This window comes from Streptopelia decaocto (genome assembly GCF_964273445.1).
Source record: "Streptopelia decaocto genome assembly, chromosome: 16".
Classification (NCBI taxonomy): Eukaryota; Metazoa; Chordata; class Aves; order Columbiformes; family Columbidae; genus Streptopelia; species Streptopelia decaocto.
In genome coordinates this window covers 10,904,734-10,930,700 of record NC_138671.1, presented here as the reverse complement: position 1 = coordinate 10,930,700, position 25,967 = coordinate 10,904,734, and the positions used below count along the sequence as shown (strand labels likewise).

Sequence of the window (25,967 nt, the reverse complement as noted above, 5' to 3'; positions counted from 1 at the left end):
GTACATATGTAAAAGGCAATGTCTGGGGCTAAATGTGAATTTCCCAAGAATACTATTGATGAAGACTAGCTTGTACTACAGCTCATGCAAGGCAGTGGCAGAGATCTCTATCCTCTTCTAATGTTGCTCTTGCCTTCAAGAACTAATATCTGCAATGCCTTGTGCATGTGGAATTTAGCCTTACTTAATAAAAAGGGAAGCAAACATTCTGTGTCTCCACATAGGGAATTTGGAAAATGGACTTTCTTACACATGAAGTCTTCTCTTTCCAGCAATAACTCTCTGTTCCTCACATAGACTAATGCAACTTAGTCCCTCGGAAAGGTCCTGAAACAACCAAGAGCAGAGAGATGGGTAAATGTGCAATATGTGATTGAAAATGGGTAGCACTGACTATGCAGCTGAGGTAAACAATGCACGCACCTCTTATTTCCACAGCAAATATTAAGTAACTCTTAGGTGACATTCAAAATGCCAGTTCCTTCACACATTTAAGCAGCTGAGCAACTCCAGTTACAGAACAGATGGATGAAGTAAAAAGGTCTCTGAGTAAGGTTCGGAAAGGACAACAGGTGGCAAAAAGAGTCAGAGAAGGACAAGGAGGTGGATGAAAGGGAAATTAGGGTTGCTAGCATGATATTAGGATGCAAATGACTCAGACAAAAAGGTTAAGTGGCATGTTCCCTAGGTGACCCTCTGTCTGTCACAGGACTGGAGAGGCGTCGTGATGCAGGCAGATGATCATAACTCTGCTGAGTGACTCTCAGCAACTATAAACGGAAAGTACAAGTAAACCATGCTTGGCCTGAGCTTTGTATGAATGTTTCCTGTCCACCTTGAGCTGTAAGAGACGGTTTCACTCCATCACAGCTTTAGCAAGAACGCGGGCGTAACCTTCGCCTTGCACCCACGTTTGAGCCCCCGATGCTCTCCCAGGGATTTCTCTCGTGTCTCCGTGGAGCAGGGTGACCTCTAGGGGCCTCCGGGCAGAGCTGGAGGGGATGAGCATGTCAGTGCTGTGTCTCGCACTCTGCCTTGCACGTTTGCAAACCTCAGATTTGCCTGTTAGCGCCCCCAGCCTGAGCTCTTTATGTATGTTGAATCATACGTTCCCAGCGGCATTGTCTTACCCAGGTAGAATAACACACTTCAGCAGACTTCTTTCTGTCTTTCATGAGAAAGACAGGATCTTTTTTAGCTCTTGGTTTCTTCTGAGGTTTGAATAGTCTTGTAAGTCTTGAATTGATAAATTTGGTTTGTTAGAATTCACTGAGCAGAAGTTTGTTTCCGCAGAATGGAAATATTTTCACTTAATGTTATTCCATCAATTAAACAGTGCTTATTTACTTATGAGGCACATCACTGATGTCCAGATTATTATAGCTCTAAGCGTATTTCTAATCCATGCAGTTCCACTGGAGTACACCAGCTGCATCTATTTTAAACTTTCTCTCAGAGATGTCCCTTTATGGTAATTATGGACCGATGTATTTTCCAAGGTCAGTGACCTTTGCATTACTTACCAGCTAGGAGGCAGTCTAACTACACAGGGTGTTTATACAAGCTGATTCTAATCTTCAAGGTATGGCATCAAACTATAAATACATGAGAAATTAAATATATTTTCGCACATATGAATGAATGAGAGATATTTCCCCAATATAAATATGGAACATTTCCAGATTAACAAGAACTAAACAAGTACTCAAGACTCTTTCTGGACATGTGCAGCCTGGTGGCATATGCAGATTGAGTTGTTGCTATTAAACACCATTGCCACTGTAAATCTTCAGCATATTACTCGCTAATGTAGGGTAATATTTTACTTAAAAACAAAGCTAAATGACACACACAAAAATCAACTAAACAAACAAATGAAAACCCAAACCAACCTAACAAACGAAAAAAACCCCCAAAATAAACAAACCAAACAACTTTGGTTTTAATTATGGAGTGTTCATCTTATATTCAAAGAAATAATCAGATTGAACATGTAAAATCTTTGAAAAATCTAGTTGCAAAATAATACCATGGTTCCGTGTATGAATGCTATGAGGTCTGCTTATTGGATTCTATCAAGATAATTTTTATGGTCACTGAACAAATGGAAAGCAGACAGAAAACAAATAGTTTGTAATAACAGCAACTAAAAATGTTTTAGTTTAGTTACTAAACCAATAATTTTGGACTGACATAGTCCAAAATTTCTCCAAATTATACTGACTGTATACACGTTTTTCTTTATGTCTTCAGAAATGCCAGCGTAGAAGATCTTGGCCAAGAAAGTTTTTTTAACCAACAACAAAAAATTCAGCAGTATTTTTCTTCATAGATATTTTCCTTTATCTGAAATGCCTATGATGACCTTAAATGTTGTTTAAAAATATAAAGATATGATCTTCCTTATGTGGTGTAATTTGCTCAAATTTTCTTTTACTAGTAAATCAAATGAAACAGCTGATTGTAGCAACTATGGTTGTAGTTGCTCATATAATCATAATTGTAAAGATTTTACACATTTAATGATAGCCTTGAGCCCATCAATTCTTACCATTAAAAGGCAGCAAATGTCTTTGTCTATGTCCCTGTTAATGAGGTGACCATGCTTATCAAGTAATGGGCCAATGTTTTGTTCTGTTTAATCTCTTTATCAATGATCTGTATGAGGGGATTGAGTGCACCCTTAGTAAGTTTGCAGATGACACCAAATTGGGTGGGAGTGCTGATCTGCTGGAGGGTGGGATGGCCCTACAGAGGGATCTGGACCGGCCGGATCATTGGACTGAGGCCAATTGTATGAAGTTTAGCAAGGCCAAGTGATGAGTCCTGCACTTGGGTCATAACAACCCCAGGCAGCGCTACAGGCTCGGGGAAGAGTGGCTGAAAATCTGCACAGCAGAGAGGGATCTGGGGGTGTTGATTGACAGCCGGCTGAATATGAGCCAGCAGCGTATCCAGGTGGCCAAAAAGGCCACCAGCATCCTGGCTTGTATCACTAATACTGTGGCCAGCAGGACTAGGGCAGTGATCGTGCCACTGTACTCAGCACTGGTGAGACCCCATCTTGAATAATGTGTTCGGTTTTGAGCCTCTCGTCATAAGAAGGGCATTGAAATACTAGAAAGAGTGCAGAGGAGGCGACGAAGCTGGTGAGTGGCTGGGAGCACAAGTGTGATGAGGAGCAGCTGAGGGAACTGGGGCTGTTCAACCTGGAGAAAAGGAGGCTGAGGGGAGATCTTCTCGCTGTCTACATTTGCCTGCAAGGAGCTTGGAGAATGGAGGGTGTTGGTCCCTTCTCCCAAGTAGCAAGTGATAGGAGAAGAAAAAATGGCCTCAAGTTGCACCAGGGGAGGTTTAGATTGGATATTATTGAAAAATTATTCACAGAAAAGGTTGTCAGGCATTGGAACAGGCTGCTCAGGGAAGTGGTAGAGTCACCATCCCTAGAGCTGTTTAAAGTGAGATTCTTAGGGACATGGTTTAGTGCTAGAGTTAGGTTAGGTTATGGTTGGACTCAATGATTCTGAGGGTCTCTTCTGATCAAAATGATTCTATGATTTCTAGTTTGTCTTTTGCCATTAATATATTTTTAAAAGACTTTTTTATTGTCCTTCACGGTACTGGCCAGCTTCAATTCTAATTGAGTTTTTGCAGCATGAATTTCCTCCCTACAATGATGAGCAGCATCTCTGTAGTCCTCCCATGTTGCCTGACCTTGCTTCCACTCATCGTGTAATTTATTTTTTTGCTGTATTTCAAGAAGATCCCTGCTCAACCAATTTGGCTTTTTGCCTTTCCTGCTAGATTTTTGTCATTCTGGATGTGAAAATGGCACTGTGAACCCAAGCAAAGCCAGCCATCGTTGCCCACACACAAAACCAGAGCAGGGCTACAGCAATCTCTCACAAGGGGCTGATGTGGCAGGGGCATTGCCAGGGGCAACCACGGGATATTTAAATGCGGCACAACCAAGAGCAATACTCAGTCAGTGATGAGAGAGCAAGGAGCACAGTGACAGTTATGGTAAGTTCTGCTGCAGAGCATGGATCAAAGAGAGGAGAGCAGCAGACCCAGTGTCAGGCAAATCCACAGACAGGCAGATGGACAGCCCGGAGACTGGCTAACCTTGCATGAGAGGCTGACATGGCAGGGGCGTTGCCATGAGATTTAAACGGCCCCTAGGGAGTGCACGCAACCAGGAGCACAGAAAACAGGTCCAGCAAACAGGAGGTAGGCAGTTAGAGCAGCTGTTTGAGCAGAAGGGTGAGTGGCAAGGGCGAGCCAGGAGGACTCTGCCACAGAGGCTAAGATCCTCTAGCAAGGAGCTAAGTACAGCAGGAGGCATGGTATCCACACAGGGGGTGTGAGGAGGGGAACATTCTTTTGCAGAAGAACAGGAAAGGAAACGGGCTGGAAATGAAGCAATGATGGTGATGTGGCACAGGATACCCAGCAGCCATAGTGTCAGGGTGCTCAAGCCTCTGCACCTTGGGCTGATTTTATACTCCTGTTATGTCTCCTATCTTAAGTCTCTGCGTTTGTTTAATTGGTCCTGCTAAGGAAGGCCGCCCATGCACCAGATCAGCTTTCTTACCTTTGGATTCATAAGTCCTTGCACATTCAGTTTGTCTCTTTTTATTTTCTCTTTTGCTACAAATGCTGATAAATGAGTGGATATTTTCACACATGCAGGACATCTGGAAGATCTTGCTCCTAGCACGTAACTGTCAACTCAAAGGCCATCTTTTTATATGTGACTCTGCATTACATTTCCCCACGCATATAATTTTGTTGTTTTAACTGTACTGACTTCTTCATGCTATTTAATGACACTCCTTACTCAGTGTCGTGAAAGCCTTCTGCATTTCTTAGGCACCAATCCTTGTCCTTACTGCCTGGAATAGCATTATTTTGTTGGGAAAAATTGTGTTCTATCCTCTTCCACATCTCTTCAGCTTGCTTGAACAGCACAGGCCCTAGCACAAATAACTTTTCTCCTTCATGCTGTGACTTTGAGGATTATTTATCTGAGAGAGAAGCTTCCTTCTTGTTGCATGGCTCCATCACTTCTATAATAGCCTTTGTAGAGATACCTGGCTGAAAGGTTTTGAAATGCCAGTTGACTTGGAAATCCCAAACCAAATGGATCCCCCTGTCCACATGCTCATCTACCCTTTTGAAGGTTTCTGTGGTGATTCACCTGTAAGGCTGACTTGACTTCAATGGAATACTTCCTTTAGAAGGATACAAACCACCTGTCCTCAACTCCCCATACCAGCTCTTTCCCAAGAGGCGTTATGCATGGGGGGTTGGTCTGGTGCTCACTGGGAATTCAGAAGCCACGGCTGTGACAGGGAGCTCAAGCCCTTTGAGCACTGCCCCGACAGGCAATGATTGAGACTGAATCTGATGGCTTTTTACCCCACCTCTCAAGTCATCACTGTCAGTTCATGTGAAGCTCTGCTCAGGCCCAGATTCGAGCTGAAATTTGTCTGCCCAGGTTCCTTGTTGCTTTTTCTGCACATTGAATGGAAAACCAGTAGGCTAGACTGGAAAAGCCAGCTACCAATGACCACAACTGTGCTTGCCTTCCACTGATGGGCTACTGCAGCTGCCTCTCTTCTGCTCGCTGTCTGCTCTGATCTTCTTGCCACAGGCTGGTGATAAAAGCTCCTGGTTGAGGCCTTGAGCTTCTGCAATACCACTAGGAAAGCATCACATTGAACAGTTGGGCTTTCTCATCAGGAAAGAAAGATTCTGCAGGCAGGGTTGTGTTTCAGAGGGCAGTGTGCCAGAGACTCAGCTTTTGCGTACACTCATCTACTCTACATGTATTAAAGGCATTGTCACAGAACTGTCACTATTCTTCTCTAGTTTTAGTTCAAAGGGAGGTGATACTCTTCATGGTTGCCTAATTAAACTCACAAAACAGACATATTGGGGACTGAAGATGACCTTCACTCTGCTTCCCAATGAACCATGAACTCTTGTTATCAACCCCCCACAAATCTGCCTTGGACAGTGGCCAGCAAAAGGAGCAACTCACTCTTGATGGTCTGCCCCACTTGGGAAGTGCTGAGTTGCTGCATGGGAAAATATAAAATAAGTTGTTGCTTGGGACAGAACAGGGAGAAGACTGAACTTGCAGGACTCACTGTCATGAATTACTGTCCTTAATTTCTCTTCATGAGAAGTTAAATTTCTCTGAAGGCCCGAGTCACCAAGTAATAAAGCAAGCATAAGTAGTTAGGAATTAGGTGACAATTAGCTGCATCCTGGCAGAGGCAGGCAAAGGTAGTAAATCAAAGCCATGCCCAAAAGCTCATGATGACAGAGACATAACCAGTAAAATAAACACAAAGTAAAACGGTGCTCACAGTGCCTGCACAAGAGAATCTACAGTCTTTATTTTCTAGACATTGACAGGATTACAATGACTAATTACAGAAGAAAGTGACCAAAAGGTTCACATTTTGTGCATCCTTCGGGTCACTTCAGTGCCTCATGACATCCTCACTCTTCCTCTTCTATCTTCTTGCCATGAAACTCCCGGCTCTTCACTCGGAGCTTGTTGACCTGCGACTCTGCAATGTCAGCCCGCTCCTCGGCTTCCTCCAGCTCGTGCTGGATCTTGCGGAACTTGGAAAGGCTGACATTGGACAGTTCCTCCTGTGTGGGGAGAGGGAGTTGTTGGTGAAGAGCCCAGGACAGGGCTTTCAGTCCTGCTGCAGTTCAGCCCTGTGTAGTTCTGGGACTTCTCAAGGGGAAGGCCCAGAGCTCCATCTACCACCCACCACTGCGTTCACAAAAGCCTCACACAGACTTCCTCATCTTCCCTTACTCAGGACCCAACTGGGACAAGTTTCACCAGTACTGTGTCAATCATGAGCACCTATTTCTTCACTTGAGTGTGTCATTTTTGTACTTATTCTGCCACTATCTGCTACCCAACTATCAGTGTGCTTTATTAGGTTGAGAAACACCCTGAAGCATTCTGCTGTTGTTCAAGAACAAAGATGCATGAATTTCTCAGTCAGTGGATGTGCCTCCTGTGTTTGATTAATCTGACCTCCCATATAAAACAGGATGCGGAACTTCCCCACCTCACCCACAATTACAAGGTGCCTAGAACTCAGCAAGGCCTCAAGGCACCACAGTAGAATGCATGGCCAAAACTGTTGTGTCTTAAGTGTTTCTCTCATGTTTTCTTCCTGGTATTCATGCTCATCTCAATGAGCGAGCTGCCCTGATGGAAGGTGGCTCTTACCCATTCTCCAAGCAATACTTACAGCCTCCTCAGCTTGCCTCTTGTAGGATTTCACCTTCATTTGTAGTTTGTCCACCAGATCCTGGAGCCTGAGGATATTCTTACGGTCTTCCTCAGACTAAGGCAGACAACAAAGAAGTAGGAGAATGAATTATTTGCTTCCCACCACATGAGGTTAAAAATTCCCCTTGGGGATGGCGTGTGCAAAATTTGACTTGCAGTGAGAAGACTCTGTCAGTCCAAGGAGACCTCCTGCCTTACCTGGTAGGTCAGCTCCTTCACCCTCCTCTCGTACTTGCGCACACCCTTCACGGCTTCAGCGCTGCGCTTCTGCTCAGCATCAACCTCCCCTTCCAGCTCCCGCACCTGCAAGGACAAGCCCATCCTTGGAGCTTCCCTGATGGCTGCTTATGTGACATGTTCACTCATGTACAAAGAGCAGCCCTACGCACTCTGGCCTCCAGCTTCTGGATTTGCTTCTTGCCTCCCTTCAGGGCCAACTGCTCAGCCTCGTCCAGACGGTGCTGCAGGTCCTTCACCGTCTGGTCCAGGTTCTTCTTCATCCTCTCCAGGTGGGCGCTGGTGTCCTGCTCCTTCTTCAGCTCTTCTGCCATCATGGCTGCCTGATGAGAGCAAAGGGTCAAGTCCATTTGGGGGCTGGACACCGTTTGAAGGAGAACACATCCAGCATCAGCAATGAAAGGAGACCCCAACTCACATCTGTGATGGCCTTCTTGGCCTTCTCTTCAGCATTGCGGGCTTCCTGGATCGTATCCTCCATTTCACTCTGAATTTGGGTAATGTCTGTTTCCAGCTTCTTCTTGGTGTTGATTAAACTGGTGTTCTGTGTAACAGGAAACATGTGGTTTGTACTGTTAGACCTGATGCATCCACATAAAGAGCTAAAAGTGTGTGTACGGGTTATGAAAGTCTTCAATACAAGAGTCCTCTTTAGTGCCACAGCACCAAAGCAGACATGGGTGGCTGCCTAGACTGGCAATAATGTGGCATGTCTTGTCAAGTGTTCACATAGTAATCACTTACAAGGTGCATAGCAATCTCACTCTTCGTTATACCTTTTTGATCGGATTAATTACCAGTTGAGTGCCTGACCTGGCTATGGAGGAGCTGCACACGTTCGGTGGCATCCAGAAGCTCCTGCTCAGCCAGTTTCCTCGAACGCTCCGTCTGCTCCAGAGCTGCCCGTAGCTCCTCAACTTCAGCCTGCAACAGGTTTGCTCTGCGCTCCACCATGGCCACCTGCTCCTTCAGGTCCTCCTGTGTCCTGATAGCATCATCCAAGTGTATCTGGGTATCCTGAGAAAGAGACAAGAGAAATTGCAGGGTGCCACTGTGTTCTTGGGTGCCAAAACTATTAGGGATGTCTTCTGTCATTCACTAGCTTTGCTGAACAAACCTTGAGCACTCCCTGGGTGTTCCTCAGGTTCTTTTGTGCCTCTGCAGCCACGCGGTTGGCATGGCTCAGCTGGATCTCCATTTCATTCAGGTCTCCCTCCATCTTCTTCTTCAGCCGCAGGGCTTCATTCCTGCTCCTGATCTCAGCATCCAGGGTGCTCTGCATGGACTCCACAATTCTGAGGTGGTTTCTCTTCATCTGGTCAATCTCCTCATCTTTCTCTGCTATCTTCCTGTCAATCTCCGACTTCACCTGGTTCAGCTCAAGCTGGAGGCGCAGGATCTTCCCCTCTTCATGTTCCAGGGAGGCCTGGACAAAGTCAGCAGGAACAGTGACTTAAACCATTGCTTGCTTTTCAAGTCATCATTTGAGCAGTACTTGAGCTCTGCAGGTAACTACTCCCATACTTTGCATGTGGACACCTTTTCTCAGCATCCTATGTACCTCAGCTTCCTCCAGGGAGGCTTGGAGTTCAGATTTCTCCTGCTCAACCTGCTTCTTGACTTTCTCCAGCTCATGAATCGCCTTTCCTCCCTCTGCAATCTGCTCCGTGAGGTCGGAAATCTCCTCTGTGGGATCAAACACCAATGGCATGGTCAGGCACAGAGCACAACGGGAAGGGCCCTGTCACACCAAGGTGACAGACATCCCTGCCCACCTGCAGGCACAGACCCATGTGCAGCAGTGCGTAGTGCTGGACAGGAGAAAGCCCTGCCAGGAGCAGAGGGCCGGGCACTTACGCTGCAAGTTCTTGTTCTCCCGCTTCAGCGTTTCCAGGTGGTCCAAGGACTCCTCATAGGCATTCTTCATCTTAAAGAGCTCCGTGCTGAGAGAGCGAGACTCCTTCTGGGAGGCTTCCAGCTCAGCCTGTGTCTCCTCGTACTTCTGCTTCCATTCTGCCAGGATCTGAAGAGAAACCAGGTGTGAGTTTGGATGTGGCCATCAGGAGGGGATGCTCTGCCCAGGAACCCCATGTCTGAAGCCCAAAAGACCTTGTCAAAGTTCTTCTGCTTCTTATCCAGAGCTGCGCAGGCAGCATTTGTTCGCTCCACATCAATCATCAGGTCCTCCACTTCATTCTGCAGCCTCTGCTTTGTCTTTTCCAGGGAGGCACATTTGGCATTCACAGCTTCAACATGTTCCTCTGCATCTTGCAGGCGCTGTGCCAGCTTCTTCCTGGCAGGAGATCAGCACAGCTCCAGGTTAGAGCTTAGGGGTCTACCACATCTGTGTCCTGACACCTTCTGAGTATCTGGCCTGTCCTAGCTGATCTAGCTCAAGGGCTTCATTTGTGTTTCCAATCTTCCCTTTTTTCCACAGCATGCTTTTCCTTTCCCTCCTTCTCTCCCCTTGACAGCAAAGATGGTCTATTCCTGCCTTAGTCCCACCACTGTTCTAACCCAAACTTAGAGACTTCAGTTTTTCTTGACAGCCTCAGTCTTCTCCAGCCATTCAACATCCCACTTCCCACGTACTTGGCCTCCTCCAGCTCCTCCGTGCGCTGAATAGCGTCAGTCTCGTATTTGGTTCTCCACTGGGCCACTTCGCTGTTGGCCTTGGACAGCGCACGCTGCAGCTCCCCCTTGGCTTCCTGCTCCTCCTCATATTGTTCCCGGAGCAAGTCACAGTCGTGGCGAGCAGACTGCAGGGCGTGGGCCAGGGCGTTCTTGGCCTGGGGGAACATGGGGATTGGTAACCTGGATACTTGTCTTGAGATGATGCTTGACAGTGACACTGTAAAGAAATTACGAATGAAACTCAAATTAAGCAAATGCAAAGGTGGAAGCTCCTGGAGCCATCATGCATGTGTTCTGGAGGATATCTTAGTGACAGGGGCTCTGGGTAGAGTTATCTACTATTTCTTTAAGAGTTACTACATATGTTTCTGTATCCAGGTTTAGAGAGCATCGACAGATTCTCACGAAAGCCTTTTTAATGACTACTTCCGTCATCAAACTCATGACACTTCCTTTCCTCAGTAGCCTATGAGTTGGCGTATGTTCATTACTTCAGTACTACACATGTCTGGGTAAAGAATATTGAACCAGTCTGGATCAGACATGATTCTCCAGATACTTTTAGGGGAGATGTAGACTGTGTACAGCAGGGTGCTTGCAGACCTTTATTTCTTCTTCTAGATGTCTCTTGAGTTCCTCAATCTGTTGGGTAAAGCCTTGCTTGCCCCTGGACAGCTGAGAAATCAGAGCATCCTTTTCTTCCACCTGGCGTGAAAATTCACCTGGCAAGAGGAAATTGAAGAAAGGCAACTAGACTAGTAATACTGTGACAGTTTCTGCCTGTAAACCCATTTGATCAGGAGTGGCCTGGAGAGGTTTTGCCATTTGTCACTCTGCACCCTGTGGTATCCTCATTAAGTGCAGGTTGTTCCATTCTACCTCAGGAATGAGGATATCTCACCTGATTCTGTCTGCAGACGAGCTCTTTGAGAATTGAGGTCATTGATCACACGCTGATTCTGCTCCTCCTTTGTTTTAATCTCACTCAGCTGGTCTTCCAGAGTGCGGCACATCTTCTCCAGATTTGCCTAGGTAGAAACCACAAGGAAAAAAAGGAGATCAACACCTGCACTCTCATTATTCTAACAGCAGGGATATTTTTAATGAGAATGTGGCTGGTAGATGTAGGTTATGGGCCAGACCTTGGCCCCATGGACATTCTCTGCTCCAGTTCCATACCTTGGCCTTGGAGACAGACTCCATGTTACTGGCCAAGTCGTCAATCTCCATCTTCAGCTCGCTCTTCTCCTTCTCCAGCTTCTGCTTCACTCGCTGCAGGTTGTCGATCTGCTCCCCAAGCTCAGCTGTGCTGTCCGCGTGCTTCTTGCGCAGGGCGGCAGCCGTGGCTTCGTGCTGCAGCGTGGCCTCTTCCAGGTCGCGACGCATCTTCTGAAACTCTGCCTCACGCTTCTTGTTCATCTCGACCTGAGCTGCCGTAGCCCCTCCTGCTTCTTCCAGGCGCTCGCTGATCTCCTCCAGCTCCCTGGAGAGGTCAGCGCGATGCTTCTCGGCCTTTGCCCGAGAGGTTCGCTCAGCCTCAATTTCCTCCTCCAGTTCCTCAATACGGGCCTGTGGAACATTAGGGACCCTTCACACCTGGGCCTCCTCCTACCTGACCTGAGACTGGGAGAGAGAGGGGAAGGAACAGAGACTTGCCTGAAGCTCCTTGATCTTCTTCTGTAATTGCATGCCCATTGCTTGCTCATCCTCTATCTTGCTCTGGATCTGGCTGATTTCAAAGTCTTTCCTGTGGGCAAATCAAACCATGTTAGAGATCAGGAAAAAAGGCAAGCGCAACCAGCCCAGCACTCAGGTGTCCCACAGCTGCATTTACTTCTTCAGTTTCTCATCCAGCTGCTGCTTATCATTTTCCAAATCCATTATGTTGTCATGGGACAGCTTCAGGTCTCCTTCCAGTTTCCTCTTAGCTCTCTCAAGGTCCATGCGCAGTTTCTTCTCTTGCTCCAGGGAGCCTTCCAGCTAAAAAGAAGAAGACCCTCAGCTCACAACCGGTCAGGTTTAACTCAATACCTGTCCTGTTCTTGCTGGATGGCCGTGTGCTTACATCATCCACTTGCTGCTCCAGCTTGGTCTTGGCTTTGGTCAGCGTGTTGACTTTGTCCTCTTCTACTTGCAGGTCATCCAGTGTCTGCTGATGGGCCTCTTGGAGGGCTTTCTTCTCTTTTGTCAGCTTAGCAATGGTCTCGTCCAGGGCTGCCATCTCCTCTGTCAGGTTTTTCACCTACAAATGTAAGTATTTTTCAGAATTCAGTGGAAAACATGCTTAGCAGTTGAATAAAGCTTTCTTTTTGTTGTTTTTATCCAGCTCATTATTCCTTCGATTGCTCAGATGAGGCCCAACTCACATGTTCCAAAAACCACACATCCTATGATAGCAGGTTCTTTTTCTCCCAGAAGCAAATATTTTTACACTTTCTTTGTGTGTACCTTGTTTTCAGTGGCATGTTTTTCCTTCTCCACTTTGGCCAACGTTAACTCGAGGTCATCAATATCTTTCTTCAGTTCTGAACATTCATCCTCCAGTTTTCTCTTCTTGGCTGTCAGCTCTGCATTAATTTCTTCCTCATCCTCGGCCCTTTCAGTCACCTCCTTAATTTTGGCTTCCAGCTGGATTTTGGTTTTGATGAGCTGGTCACATCTTTCCTCAGCATCAGCCAAACTATCTGCTTCCTGGTGGAGAGACACAGATTTTAGGGGTTGTAATGTTTTGAAGTTTCTCTGCTCTGTCTTTTTTATCCCTGAGTAGGCACGCGTTCATACAGGACCGACCGTGGCCTTCCACTCCAGAAACTGGGAGATCTTGCCACGTGTCTATTGGGAAACCTGTTTATCTGCTATCAACATTGATTCCAAATTTTTTGTGTCTCTTCAAATTGTCTCACAGAGAGTGTAGCTGTGAGATATCTCATGCACTCACAAACACAGCACAACACAAGAGTGGTCACTTCAATTACTAGTTTCAGCAGGTGAAAAGGCTTGGAGTCCTTTTTCCTGACAGGAAAAGTACTTAGTAGCTTTTTAATTGTCTCATTGAGAACCTTGTAAGATTTGGGAAATGAAGGCTTTTCCATCTTTTGAGAGTAATTTAGTTGAGAAAGAAATTTATCACCTTTCTACATGCATTGAAATTGCTGAAAGTCCAGCAGTGTCTTTGCCTTTGCTATCGGTCACCTCTGTGCCTTCTTTCCAGCCCATGCTGAGCATTTACAGTGCTAACTAGTTGATCACTTCATATGGTGTGAAGAAACTGCCTTTTCCTAATTGAGTTTGAATGCGATGTATCCACGTTTCTGAAAGTAATCCTGGCTTCCCTAGTGTAGCTGTAAATAGCGTATCCTTCTGAGCTTTGCCTTGACTCTGTTAGACAGATACATGGTGATGAATGTTAAGTAGGTGGAGATATTTCCCTTCAGTTCAGAGCTCTCTGCTGTGGGTTACTTGTTGCCCGGTGTTACGTGGCTCTTTTTTCAGGCAGCAGGAATGCCGGGTCTCGTGTGGGGCTGCCACGAGACTCACCATGCCCCTGCCAGTGCCTGTTTACGCAGTGTTAGAGTGTGCGATTTAGAACGTTTTCTACTACACATTATTCAGACTCCTGTGAGTCCCTGCTCAGGGTGAGAAGCGTTCTGGCTGTGTGACATTACTTTCCTAGGGATAAATGAACAGTGATACTCACCGCCTGCACTTGGAGCTGCAGGTCATTTTTTTCCTGCAGCAGGACCACCATTTTCTCCTCCAGCTCCTTCCTCTTTGCCTCTGATTTTGCAAGTTCTTCCTTGGTTTTCTCAAATTCTTCCTTCATATTGGCCATTTCCTTCTCCGATTCTGCGCTCTTCAGCAAGGGCTTGATCTTGAAGAACAACTTCATCCAGGGCCAGTGCTTCACATTCATGAAGGACCGAACATTGTACTGGATGCAGAAGATGGATTCCCTGAAAGGAAATTCATATGGATATTGTATCACTTTGGTGTGATGTATTTAAGCTTCACCAATCAAGTACCATGAGAAGAAACTAAATATGAGAAAAGTCTACCTCCTCTCCACCATTCTCTGGTACTCCACTCTCATCAGGAAACCTCTGCACCTGGCTTGTGTGCGAGTGATGATTTCTGCCAGCTTGTCATCTCTCATCTCCTCCAGGAGTCCCAGCAGCCCAGCCTTGAAGAACACCTTGAGGAAGGAAATGTTGCACCATGTCGTTTTTAGGTGTCACAAAGTCTTTCAGGATCCTGAAGCAGATCTTAATGGCCATGACCAGCCTCACCTTGGACCCCTCCCAAGCCCTTTCCCAAGGGGCTACAAGCTCAGCCCTAAGCATTCAGTCCCAGAGCTATGTGTTGTGAGTTATGGTTTCCAGTTAAGCCACAGCCTTAGCCACACATATGCCTGGTCATGGACCCCAGTGAGCTCTACCATGACCTGCAGACTTACATCCTGACTTGATGTTAGGTCAATCTCATTGCTGTGGATCTGCCCAGGAGTTAATGAATAGAGCCTGGGCCTTGTTAGCCTATTTATATATGACCTGTGCAATCTCAAAAATACATGGCTTTTTGGCTTCACCTCAGACCTTCCTTATTGTCACAAGCTAGCCTGATGGTTTGGACTCTTGGTTGAACCTGACTACCATTCCAGGGTCTTCCCCGCTTTCCTTGCTTGGGTACTGTGGGGCTGAGCACCTGCTGACTGGGGCTCCTACCCTGCCAGGTCTGTTACTGTGCTGTGCTCCCTCCACAGGTAAGGATAGAAAAGGCCACCCTTTCAGCTCCCTGAGAAGCTTTTAACACAGGTCTTGTTTCTACCTTTGTGTGACCAAATCTATATTGGGTGTGATCCACATCAATGGACCCAAGGAGCATTTCTGAAGCCTTCTTGCTGTCCATGAACTGTCCCTCTGGGATAGCACTTGCATTAAGCACTCTATATCTGCAGAAGAAAACAGAACATGAAGAAATCCCCATCACCACAACCGTCACTATGATTGAACACCACAGCCTTCTCAAATTGTCTCGCTGAATCAGTCTCATGCCTGGAGACAGTTCATACTTTCAGAGAGTGTTTTTGTTATTAACTCTAAGTGCAAGAGCATCCTGATGTCAGCAATGTCATATCATCATGAATTGATGGCAAAACATTTCTGTATTACTGTTCAGTACCAATTTAAAGTATGGTGTTTCAAGTATATTATGATACCCAGGCTCTTCAGCTTGGTCTGAATGGGGAGAAAGGTGAAGCACATTTACCTTTGCTTGAAGTCAGCATACAGGACTCTGCTGGGGAATCCTTTCCTGCAAATTCGGATTCCTTCCAGCACGCCATTGCACCGCAGCTGATGCAGCACCAGCTCATGTTCCATGGCACCTAAAAAATACCACCATTAGTGACTTCTCCGTTGTCTGATACTCACCAGAATAGCTTCTGGGACATTTTGTTCCTCCTATTGAATCTGCTTACCTGGTGTTTTTGTTTCATTTGGGATGATGCATCGTACAAAATGGGGGTGAGTGCTTCTTAGGTTAGCCATCAGCTTGTTTAAATTCTCCTATGTGATCATGACATGAAGTTTATGTTATTAAGCATAAACACTGGAAGCTTAATAGTGGATGTATCAAACTCAATGTTTCAGGATGCAGACCTGCCTTCCCTAAAACATCTTGCAGAGCTCCCAAAGGGAAACTTGGAAACTGAAGGCTCCCAGATATTTTTTGTTTGTTTGTTTTTAAATCTTTCATAGAATAATGGTTCATAGAATCATATAATGTCCTGAGTTGGAAGGGACTCACAAGGATCATGGAGTCCGACTCCTGTCCCTGCAATGACAACCCCACAGGTCACCCCGTGTGTCTGAGGACGTTGTCCAGTCTCTTCTTGAACACTGTCAGGTTGGGGCCGTGACACCTCCCTGGGGAGCCTGTTCAGTGTCCAGCCCCTCTGGGTGAAGAACCTTTTCCTCATGTCCCACTGACCCTCCCTGGCACATCTTCTGCCGTTCCCTGGGCTCTGTCACTGTCACAGAGAAGGGCTCAGCCCTGCCCCTCCTGCTCCTCTTCAAGGTGGTATTTCTTGTGCTATTTAGTTGGAAGTTTTAAGTGGATGACATGTATTCTTGGTTAAGCATGATTAGCATCTGATTTGGCAGCTAATTAAGTTCTTTTTAAATGGATGGAATATTTGTACAGACCATGCAAATTTACTTTTTTAGTAGTAACTCTATTTATGTATATATCTTGACCACAGCCAAATATAAACCTTGAAAACATAACCGAAAACTGACCTTAGAATTCATAAACTTGACCCAATGTAATATTCAACCTCTTTCCCCATTGAAATTAAATCATTGCCATGCAATCTTACAGTCTTAAGGCTATTTTTGATGTTTGACCTATTATTTAGTATTCTACAGTGTGCCAATACTGAAGATCTTCATAGATACATAAAACAAGTATGGGAAATAGATCTGAAGTCTCTAGAGAAGATTTTAAGGAAGTTCAGCTAATTTGTTATTCACTCCCAGTCTAAGTAGGTGAACTTCACCCTTTGGAGATTTTTGTAGAACATTCAGAGAAGGTAATAGTAAATTAAGGCAAGTGCAAAAAAACAGACAAAATATAAGGATGCAATATTAATAGCTAATTAGAAAAAAAAAATCTAAAACAATTGCCTAGGGAGTTCCAGAAGGCTGAAAATATCATTCTGTCTCCTGAAATGAAAACCATACATACATTGAGTTAGGGGTTTTTTGGTGTTCTAAGCGACAAATCCTGTTACTTCCAAAGGTGGCAACGGAAAGCTTTTCAAGGATAACAAGAGATATGACCAAAACTGAAACAAACCTGTCAGATTCAAAAATAATTGCTTTCATCTTCAAAAGATGATGAATTCTGCCCTTACCCGGAAGAGAGCTGAGACAGTCTGGAAGGATGAACCCTTCTTCTTGCCACCCTTCTTGCCACCACCACCAGCCTCTGCAAAATTGAAGAAAATGACCAGATGCATCTAACATTGTCTTTGAGATTCCACTTTGTACAATACAAATGCATGGAAGTGGATTTTACAGAGCTTACCTGCTTCCCCACCATAGGAAGCAAAGAGTAAGGCCAATGTCTTCAAGGATGATTTCTGGTACAACCCAATGACAGTTTCGTTCAGGGGGTCCTTGTTCTTCTCCAGCCAACCAGAGATGTTGTAGTCCACCGTGCCAGCGTAGTGCACCAGGGAGAAGTGAGCCTCAGCCTTGCCTTTGGCAGGTTTGGGCTTCTGGAAGTTGTTGGACTTGCCCAGATGTTGGTCATAGAGCTTGTTCTTGAAAGAGGTGTCAGTTGCCTTGGGGAACATGCACTCCTCTTCCAGGATGGAGAAGATGCCCATGGGCTGGAAAGTACCAAAAGAAGTGGTAGAGAAAGGTGCTAATGATGGGAAGCACGTGCTATGAACATCAAAGGTAGCAGTGTGCTGCTGGAAGCATCTCAGCCTGCATAAAGGCCTAGGTTTATCAGGAGTTATACAAAGTTAGGGAGCTTATTTCTGCCTTTTCTTACCTTCCTGCAGCATCTTATGGAACTTAAAGAATGTCTGTCAGATCCAGGTTAGAATTGGCAGTAGAATTGGAGGGAGAAATGATAAACAGAAAAAATAATCGGGAAAATTGCTACAAGGGTCTCAGTTGTTTTGGAAAATTGGATGAGAGGATATTTATTTCCCAAACTTGTGTATGGAGTTCTGATTTGAAACTTCGGAGGAAAAAGAAAGGAGGCTGACTCCAGTTTGTTTTAAAGAAGTGTGTTGGTGCAAGTCCAGGCTATATTTCCCATGCTTGAAGAGCAGGCAATGAAGGATTGATGACACAGATTTGCATTTCCTCATTCCTCTTTGCCAGACTGAAACTAATTTCAGTGCAAAATGTTTTGTTTAACTGGCATTGACTGTCTGACTGTGAGTTCTTTCTGAGCTGAATCTGGCTCAGAAACATCACCAAACTCCAAAATACATTGCACACTTGTAAGGAAAAGGTACCTTCTCAATGAGCTCAATGCAGGCAGCCAGGTCCATCCCAAAGTCAATGAACTCCCATTCAATTCCCTCCTTCTTGTACTCCTCCTGCTCCAGCACGAACATGTGGTGGTTGAAGAACTGTTGCAGTTTCTCATTGGTGAAGTTGATGCACAGCTGCTCAAAGCTGTTGAACTGCCCAAAGCAAGGAGAGGTTGTCAAGGTGTGGCAAACACCACAGGTGTTTGCTAGTGTTCTCCTGGTGCTGGTTGATCTTCCCCAGCTGAAACAACACTCCTAACCATACTGTAACAGCATCTGTTTCCTTAGCAGGACTTCTATTCTAAAATTTGCTGTCCGCAAAGGATTTTATTATTATCACTTGTGAAATCAAGATATTGTAACACTTCTTTTTTTTACTGTGCTACTCAAAAGCAGACCCATCAGTAACCTTAGCTGCAGCATTGTGTAGGTGTCCCATGTCTGACCTCCGGGAGAGTGGAAACCTTCTCAGTGACCCACCTGAGAATGTCCCTCGGATCAACAGGCCAGGGGTTTCTCTGCTGTGCCACTGAAGTCCCAACATCATGACTCCAGTCACAACACAGGAACCATGCTGTGAACTTTCCCATAGCACTGCCCTTGGCTCTTTGAAGAGCATCCACACCTTTGGCCCAGGTCCCTCTGAGCCTTAGTCCTAGACCTGTCTCTTTGTTTGCTAAGCCTAAGACATTTACAAGCTCGGAGACCTTTGAGACCATTTGTCAGAAAGCAGAGCTTTTTCTACCTGTTGACAATGTTAGAATCCAGGTGTTTGTTAGTAAAGCCATTTGAGGGTACTACTGCGACAGAGAAGAGGGAGAGGTTCTAGAAATCTGCAGATGAGGAGGATAAAACTCTGAATCTTCTTAAAAAGAAGTGTGTTTTCTAATCCTCATGACCCCTCCCTCGCCCTCCCTTGACCATGGTGCCAAGTCCTTGTTCCTTACATCAAAGATTTCAAAGCCAGCAATGTCCAGGACACCAATGAAGTACTGTCTGGGTTGCTTGGTATCCAGCTGTTGGTTGATACGAACAACCATCCACAAGAACATCTTCTCAAAGACAGCTTTTGCCAGGGCACCTACTGCATTGTTCACCTAAAGCAGAAAGGGCTGCAGTTAGATCCTGGTGTCAAAGAAGAATGCTCAGGTACTCCTTCAAGCTATTCATTTTCAACATCCAAATTTTACCTGTGACACATTTTGACCTTTGGTCACATATTCATTCCCAACTTTGACTCGGGGGTAACACAGGGCTTTGAGCAATTCAGCTGAGTTCAGGCCCATCAGGTAGGCAGCCTTGTCAGCCACTAGAGAGGGGGGGAAAGAGAGAGAAACATTTATTTTTGCACAATGTCTAGAATTTGGTCAGTGTGGACAGCTCTTCCATTCATGTTCTAGAAACGGGAAGGCATTGGTCTGCTCTCAAACAGAAGGTCTGGAAAGCAATGTAAATCAGGAATCTAATGACGGCCTTCTTGGAAAGCAGGTGTTTGGAGAGAGAGAGATCCTGTGTTGAAGCTCGCCCTATCAGGCTGTGTGTATTTGAGGAGTATTCATCGGAAAAATTATGGTATTTCCCACAAGCAGGGAAGCACCTCTGCAGTTAGACAGACAGTGAACAAAGGTGCTTTTCCTCAGCATTCTATGTGGCAACTCAGGCCAACAAAGGCCTCTCTTTAGAGGTTAACATATCATCTGCACAAATAGAGAAGTTCTTTGAACAAGTCCATTGCTCATTCTGCTGGTACCTTCTGTGCCATCAGGCTCTGCCTGCTCCTCTCGTTGTTTCTGCTTGAACTTCAGATTCCCGTAGTGCATGACGGCCCCTGTCAGCTTGTAGATGGCAGTCTTTTCATCAGCACTAAAGCCCAGGATGTCAATGGCACTCTGCAGTCAAAACAATGAAGTAAGAACATTGCCTAAAATCCTTAACAGTCACAGCATAAATATTTCTTTCAAGTACTTACGTCTGTAGCCATCAGTTCCTCCTGGTCATCAATGCTGGGAACAGTGACCTCCCCTTGACTCACATAGTGGAAATCAAAAGGGTTGGTGGTGATGAGGAGCATGTCTGAAAGCAGGAAGAGGCAAGACACAGGTTTTGCCAAGCAGGTAATAGGGTGAACTGTTGCTCAGCAATCATCCTCAAAAAGTCATCATGATCCTTCCTACCAATTAGCTCCGGCTTCTTGTTGGACATGATCTGATAGAAGATGTGGTAGCTTCTTTCTGCAGGGAGCTGGAAAGTGACTCTGGACTTCTCCAGCAGATCTGGCAAGGAAGGCAGAAGAGTCAGGCACAGGAATGCACATGGAGGTGGGAATTTGGGGAGGAATGGGATCAGGCCAGGAGAGTCTCTTACAAGTTTCAATGTCTGCAGAAGCCAGTTTGCCTGTGGCTCCAAAGTGGATTCTGATGAATTTGCCCTGTTAAGGAGAAGCAGCAGCATTTCAGCCTGGATGGGCTCTTCTGACATCTCCTATATGTGGGATACTGCCAGGGCCATCACTTGTCTTGGAAAGAGAGGGAGAGATTTTGTCCAAAGCAACAACTTACAAAGCGTGAGGAGTTGTCGTTCCTCACGGTCTTGGCGTTTCCAAAGGCCTCCAGCAGTGGGTTGGCGCTGATGATTTGATCCTCAAGCGTTCCCTGCGGGATGATAGATATTGCTGGTTATCCTTTCCAAAAATCATGTCAGGAACAGACAAAAGCTTTGATTCAAGCCAGCATCTATTAATTTACCTGCATTTTGCCGGGCTCTTCCTTCTTCTTCTCCCCACTGGCTGCAATTGTTGCAAAGTACTGGATGACACGCTTGGTGTTCACAGTCTTCCCTGCACCGGATTCTCCGCTGTCAAAGCAAAGAGAGAAGCAGAGAGCATGTGGTCAGGCAGGAGATCCCCTGGCACCGGGCAGCCCCGCAGGGACCCAGCAGGGAGTGTACGTACGTGATCAGGATCGACTGGTTCTCGCGATCTGTGTAGGACGCAGATACAAAGTTGTTGTCAGTGGCATTCTTGAGTAATACAGAACACAGTGTGTCTGATAAATACAAGCCATGCTTTTAGCGAGCCAATGTATTGCATGGAGAGGGCTGGAGTTTTCAAAGTTTGGATATCTTCAATTCTGTTTTTTCATTTCTGAGGTGTTCATTTAAACTGCCTTTTCAGTCTTTCAAATTGTACATTTCTTTTTAGTTTGACATATTTCTTATATAAATCTCTGTATGAAATGAATAGTGATGCAAGGATGTCTGTTACTTTCAAGTGACTTCAAGAAGTCTGGAGGATTATCTTCCTCAGAGAAGTCTGTTATAGATGTTAGAAGGTTTTAGTATGAAAGATCTCCCAGTAGAATCTAGAGAGATTAATATAAAATTTATTGTGTGCCTTTTTAAGTTCTCAGCAAGTACAACTAAATGCTTACACATCTGTGAGTCCTCAACAATTTAAGAACCTGAGATTGGTTTATACTGATTTCCTTTTAACAAATTAACCTTTGAGAAATCTGATTAATTAGGTCTTATCTCCAAGTTGCAAGGGATTGTAACCGCTGATTATATGGGTCAAAAGAATTCTGATTTCCCCCTTACCTAACTCATTTGTAGAAGTGCAGAGATTTAATCAATATGAGAAATGTTTGAACAAGTATTTTTTTCCTCCTTTCCTGATTTTTGCTTTTCACCATTGAATACAGAGCCTGAATTATTTCTGAGGTGAGAAAGAATGTCCAGGTTTTGTTGGTTTTGTTGTTGTTTTGTTTGGTTGGTTGGGCTTTTTATTTCAGTGTGTTTCTGCTTATTTTTGTTTATTTCTGTCTTTACAAGTCTGTTTTAAAAGAAACTACTTTAAAGACGGAAGAAATAAGATAGAAAATATGAAAAAAAATGCTAAACTACTTGACATTAATGAACCTGCTTCAGTGAAAGTAGAAAAGGAGAAGAAAATCGAATTATTGTGGTTTTTTAATCCAACATTCAGGGGCTTTTTTTTAACAGTCAACACTTTTATTCTATGAGGCTCAGTAATGTGGAATCATGAAGCAACTGTAGAGGTATGACCATTAAATCATTGATTCCCTTCTGCATATTGCAGTTTCAGCGAACGGAATTCTAGTCCTTTCTAGTCAAGTAATTTTCATGCCTAAGAAGAAAAACCACAACACAGGAATAGTAAATAACAGCTAATTTGAAATGAAGACACTAAGCTGGGAGGAGTGGCTGACACGCCAGAAGGCTGTGCTGCCATCCAGCGAGACCTGGACAGGCTGGAGAGTTCGGCGGGGAATAACCTGATGAAATTTACCAAGGGAAAGTGTAGAGTCCTGCATCTGGGCAGGAACAACCCCAGGTTCCAGTATAAATTGGGGAATGACCTATTAGAGAGCAGTGTAGGGGAAAGGGACCTGGGGGTCCTGGTGGACAACAGGATGACCATGAGCCAGCACTGGGCCCTTGTGGCCAGGAAGGCCAATGGCATCCTGGGGTGTATTAGAAGGGGGTGGTTAGTAGATCGAGAGAGGTCCTCCTTCCCCTCTACTCTGCCCTGGTGAGACCACATCTGGAATATTGTGTCCAGTTCTGGGCCTCTCAGTTCCAGCAGGACAGGGAACTGCTGGAGAGGGTCCAGCGTAGGGCAACAAAGATGATGAAGGGAGTGGAACATCTCCCTTATGAAGAAAGGCTGAGGGAGCTGGGTCTCTTTAGTTTGGAGAAGAGGAGACTGAGGGGTGACCTTATTAATGTTTATAAATATATAAAGGGTGAGTGCCATGAGGATGGAGCCAGGCTCTTCTCGGTGGCAAACAATGATAGGACAAGGGGTAATGGGATCAAGCTGGAACACAAGAGGTTCCACTTAAATTTGAGAAAAAACTTCTTCTCAGTAAGGGTGACAGACACTGGAACAGGCTGCCCAGGGGGGTTGTGGAGTCTCCTTCTCTGGAGACGTTTAAAACCCGCCTGGCCATGTTCCTGTGCGACCTCACCTGGGTGTCCCTGCTCCAGCAGGGGGATTGGACTAGATGATCTTTTGAGGTCCCTTCCAAACCCAAACATACTGTGATACTGTGTGATACTGTGAAGGTATTTAGCATTGCTTCCAGAGGGTACATCTTTGTTGGGATACTGACCCTTGTCCTTTTTCAAGATGTTATAAATATCAGAATAACACCTGATGTCAGATAATTTGTTTTTTTCAAAGAATGTCTTCATGAAGCAAAACCAGTTAGAAAATAACCTACAATACAGTTTGGGGAGAGATCGATTAAATTGTTTGGAGATCTAGTAATATTTTCTGTCACATTTTGAGTAAATCAGATCTCAATAATAGGTAGGGAAAATTTTTGTTTCACCTAACTAAATTAATCCTATTAATTACTTTTCACTTTAACTTTCTCAGTGCTGTGGTCAGCATGCTATAAGTTAGTTTTAAAATGCATTAGAACAGAACCATGTCTCATGCATACTATCAGCAACTGTTAGGATAATTAAAGGCTTATGCTGAGGTTTACATCTCTACATACAGAAATATTAAAAAAAAAAAAAAAAGAAATTATATCTCCATGAAGATGCTGCTGTTGTCTCACCAGTCAGCATGAACTGATAGGCGTTGTCAGAGATGGAGAAGATGTGTGGAGGGGCCTCCTGGCGCTTCTTGCCTCTGTAGGCCAACACCACCTCCGGGTTGTACACCGGCAGCCACTTGTAGGGGTTGACGGTGACGCAGAAGAGACCCGAGTAGGTCTGCGAGGAAGGGACACAGCACGTTGCCTTCCCCTGAGCCTGGCAGAGCAGTTCTCCCAGCTCCCCAAAGGAAGACTGCTGCTGGTACTTACGTAGATCATCCAGGCTGCATAACGCTCTTTGAGGTTGTACAGCACAGCGGGTTCGTGGAGGTGGGTCATCATGGCCATGTCCTCGATTTTATCATACTTGGGAGGGTTCATGGAGAAGATTTGATCTTCCTTCACAGTCAGGGTCTGTCAGAGGAAAGAAAGATACACACGTGTGTCAGCTAAAAGCTCAGAGTGAGAATCAAATGCAGATCTGAAGCTTGCATTTTCCTCACCTCTCCAGCTTCAGTCTTGACGGTGACCTTCCCTGATTCCCTACTCTGGATTGTCCCTTTCACAAAGGATTCCTTAGGATGCACCACAAAGACAGATGACTTGGCATCGAAAGGCTTGTTCTGGGCCTCAATTCTCTCCTTTTCTGACTTTCGGAGGTAAGGAGCTGCCTCCCCAAAGGCAGCCATCTCAGCATCTGGAGAGGCCATGGTTGTGCTTATAGAGGAGGCACAGTTAGCAGAGGACTCTGTAGGAAAGAAGATATGTTGAGTCAGTGACTGAGCAGTTTTATGTGGAAGAGTGAAATATCTTGCACTTTGATCTCTTCAAATATCCAGGTAGGTATAAACAAGTCAAAAGTTGAATTTAGACTTCCCAGTCTTAACTGAATATAGATGTATACTTTTCTTAAATTAGTCCTTAGACATCTAGCTATGTAACTAGTGTTGGAGTATTGTAGTACAATTTAGCAGTATCACTTCAACTTCATGGACTGTAGTTAATTTGGATGTTGCCATAGCAGAGACTTCATATTAAAAAAGTCTTTAATTTTTTGAAATGCTACCTGACAGTCTCTGAGACACTTAATTGTCAGATAGCGAATAGTGGCTTTTCATTGGAAAAATTATTTGCTATGGATAATTAATCTTCCATTATGACATATATAAATGCCACTATTTCCTGTTCTGTTTTCTAGAAATCTTGGACTGTTGGATTTCTTCTCGTTCCTTAAAAGCAGGTACATTTTGGTACTCATTCTGGTGGCAGAGTTTGAAAGTCAGTCACTGCTGTTTGAAAACATAGCACCTCATTTTCTATTGCACATATATCCAGAATTAATATGGAAACTGAAGGAAAAAATACTGCCTTCAAATCTAGAATAAAAACTCAAGCAATAGAGACAGTTCCATGATAGAAATGAATATCCAAGACTTCTAGGAAGTTCAATAGAATAAAAAGTTATATACTTTGCCCAGAAGTTCACAGGAGCCATACACTTACCTCGAAATTTTCTGCAGGACTGGGCACAGCACTCCAAAGAGACTTTTATAGAGTCTGGTATGCAGATGCTCTGGATGTTTCCTTTTCCTTCAGTCAAAACATATTTTGGCAAACCATCTTTGGCAAAACTTTGTCTGGCAAACTTAGCTAACAGCATAATTGTCATTTGATTTGACTAGATATATTTAGAAATGTTTTACATCTTACCATTCCTGTGGATACATTTCCTATAAATAGTCTGACAGGGCCATTAAAAAGGGAATCTTGACCAGTCAGGGCTCTTAAAGAACTTGAATGTAGAATATACAGGTCGCTTTACTGTCCCTTCTGATAACTTGATCTTTGGCCCAGGAGAGACTCTTTGGTATTTCTTTACTGCAGCTATTCCAGATGTAACATGGAAATAATACAATGTACCTTGTGCACATGGTCCTGTGAATTTGGAGACTACCTTTTACAGTATCAAAAAAGACAACTCTACAAAAGACAAATCATAACTAAATGTTATTCTGTAATTCATTATATGTTATATTGAAAAGGGGAAAACCAGACACATATTATGGGCCAGGACTTTGCTAGATTCAGAGGGAGTCCAAGATACAGCAAATCAGAATATAAATTCAAGTTTGGACATGCAATTCCT

General features: G+C 44.7%; 1 protein-coding gene across 1 annotated transcript; it reads right to left on the bottom strand.

Annotated features, from left to right (window-relative positions):
- Positions 1–6,379: 6,379 nt before the first annotated feature.
- LOC309447044 (myosin heavy chain, skeletal muscle, adult) lies at positions 6,380–25,399 on the bottom strand. The gene is made up of 39 exons (XM_082067304.1): positions 25,325–25,399; positions 24,325–24,569; positions 24,092–24,235; positions 23,843–23,999; positions 21,205–21,232; positions 20,999–21,107; positions 20,813–20,905; positions 20,619–20,682; positions 20,429–20,527; positions 20,224–20,327; positions 20,005–20,143; positions 19,445–19,563; positions 19,202–19,351; positions 18,237–18,407; positions 17,288–17,594; positions 17,115–17,188; positions 15,678–15,765; positions 15,467–15,584; positions 15,026–15,149; positions 14,257–14,393; positions 13,899–14,154; positions 12,650–12,892; positions 12,267–12,443; positions 12,036–12,181; positions 11,858–11,948; positions 11,381–11,770; positions 11,103–11,229; positions 10,805–10,923; positions 10,160–10,356; positions 9,677–9,860; positions 9,425–9,590; positions 9,129–9,253; positions 8,685–8,993; positions 8,381–8,584; positions 7,986–8,111; positions 7,720–7,890; positions 7,529–7,633; positions 7,290–7,385; positions 6,380–6,669 (listed from the first exon to the last, which is right to left on the bottom strand). Exons 2-39 carry the CDS (start codon positions 24,529–24,531, stop codon positions 6,514–6,516), a joined length of 5,820 nt encoding a protein of 1,939 aa, XP_081923430.1. The 5' UTR covers positions 24,532–24,569; positions 25,325–25,399; the 3' UTR covers positions 6,380–6,513.
- Positions 25,400–25,967: the final 568 nt, after the last annotated feature.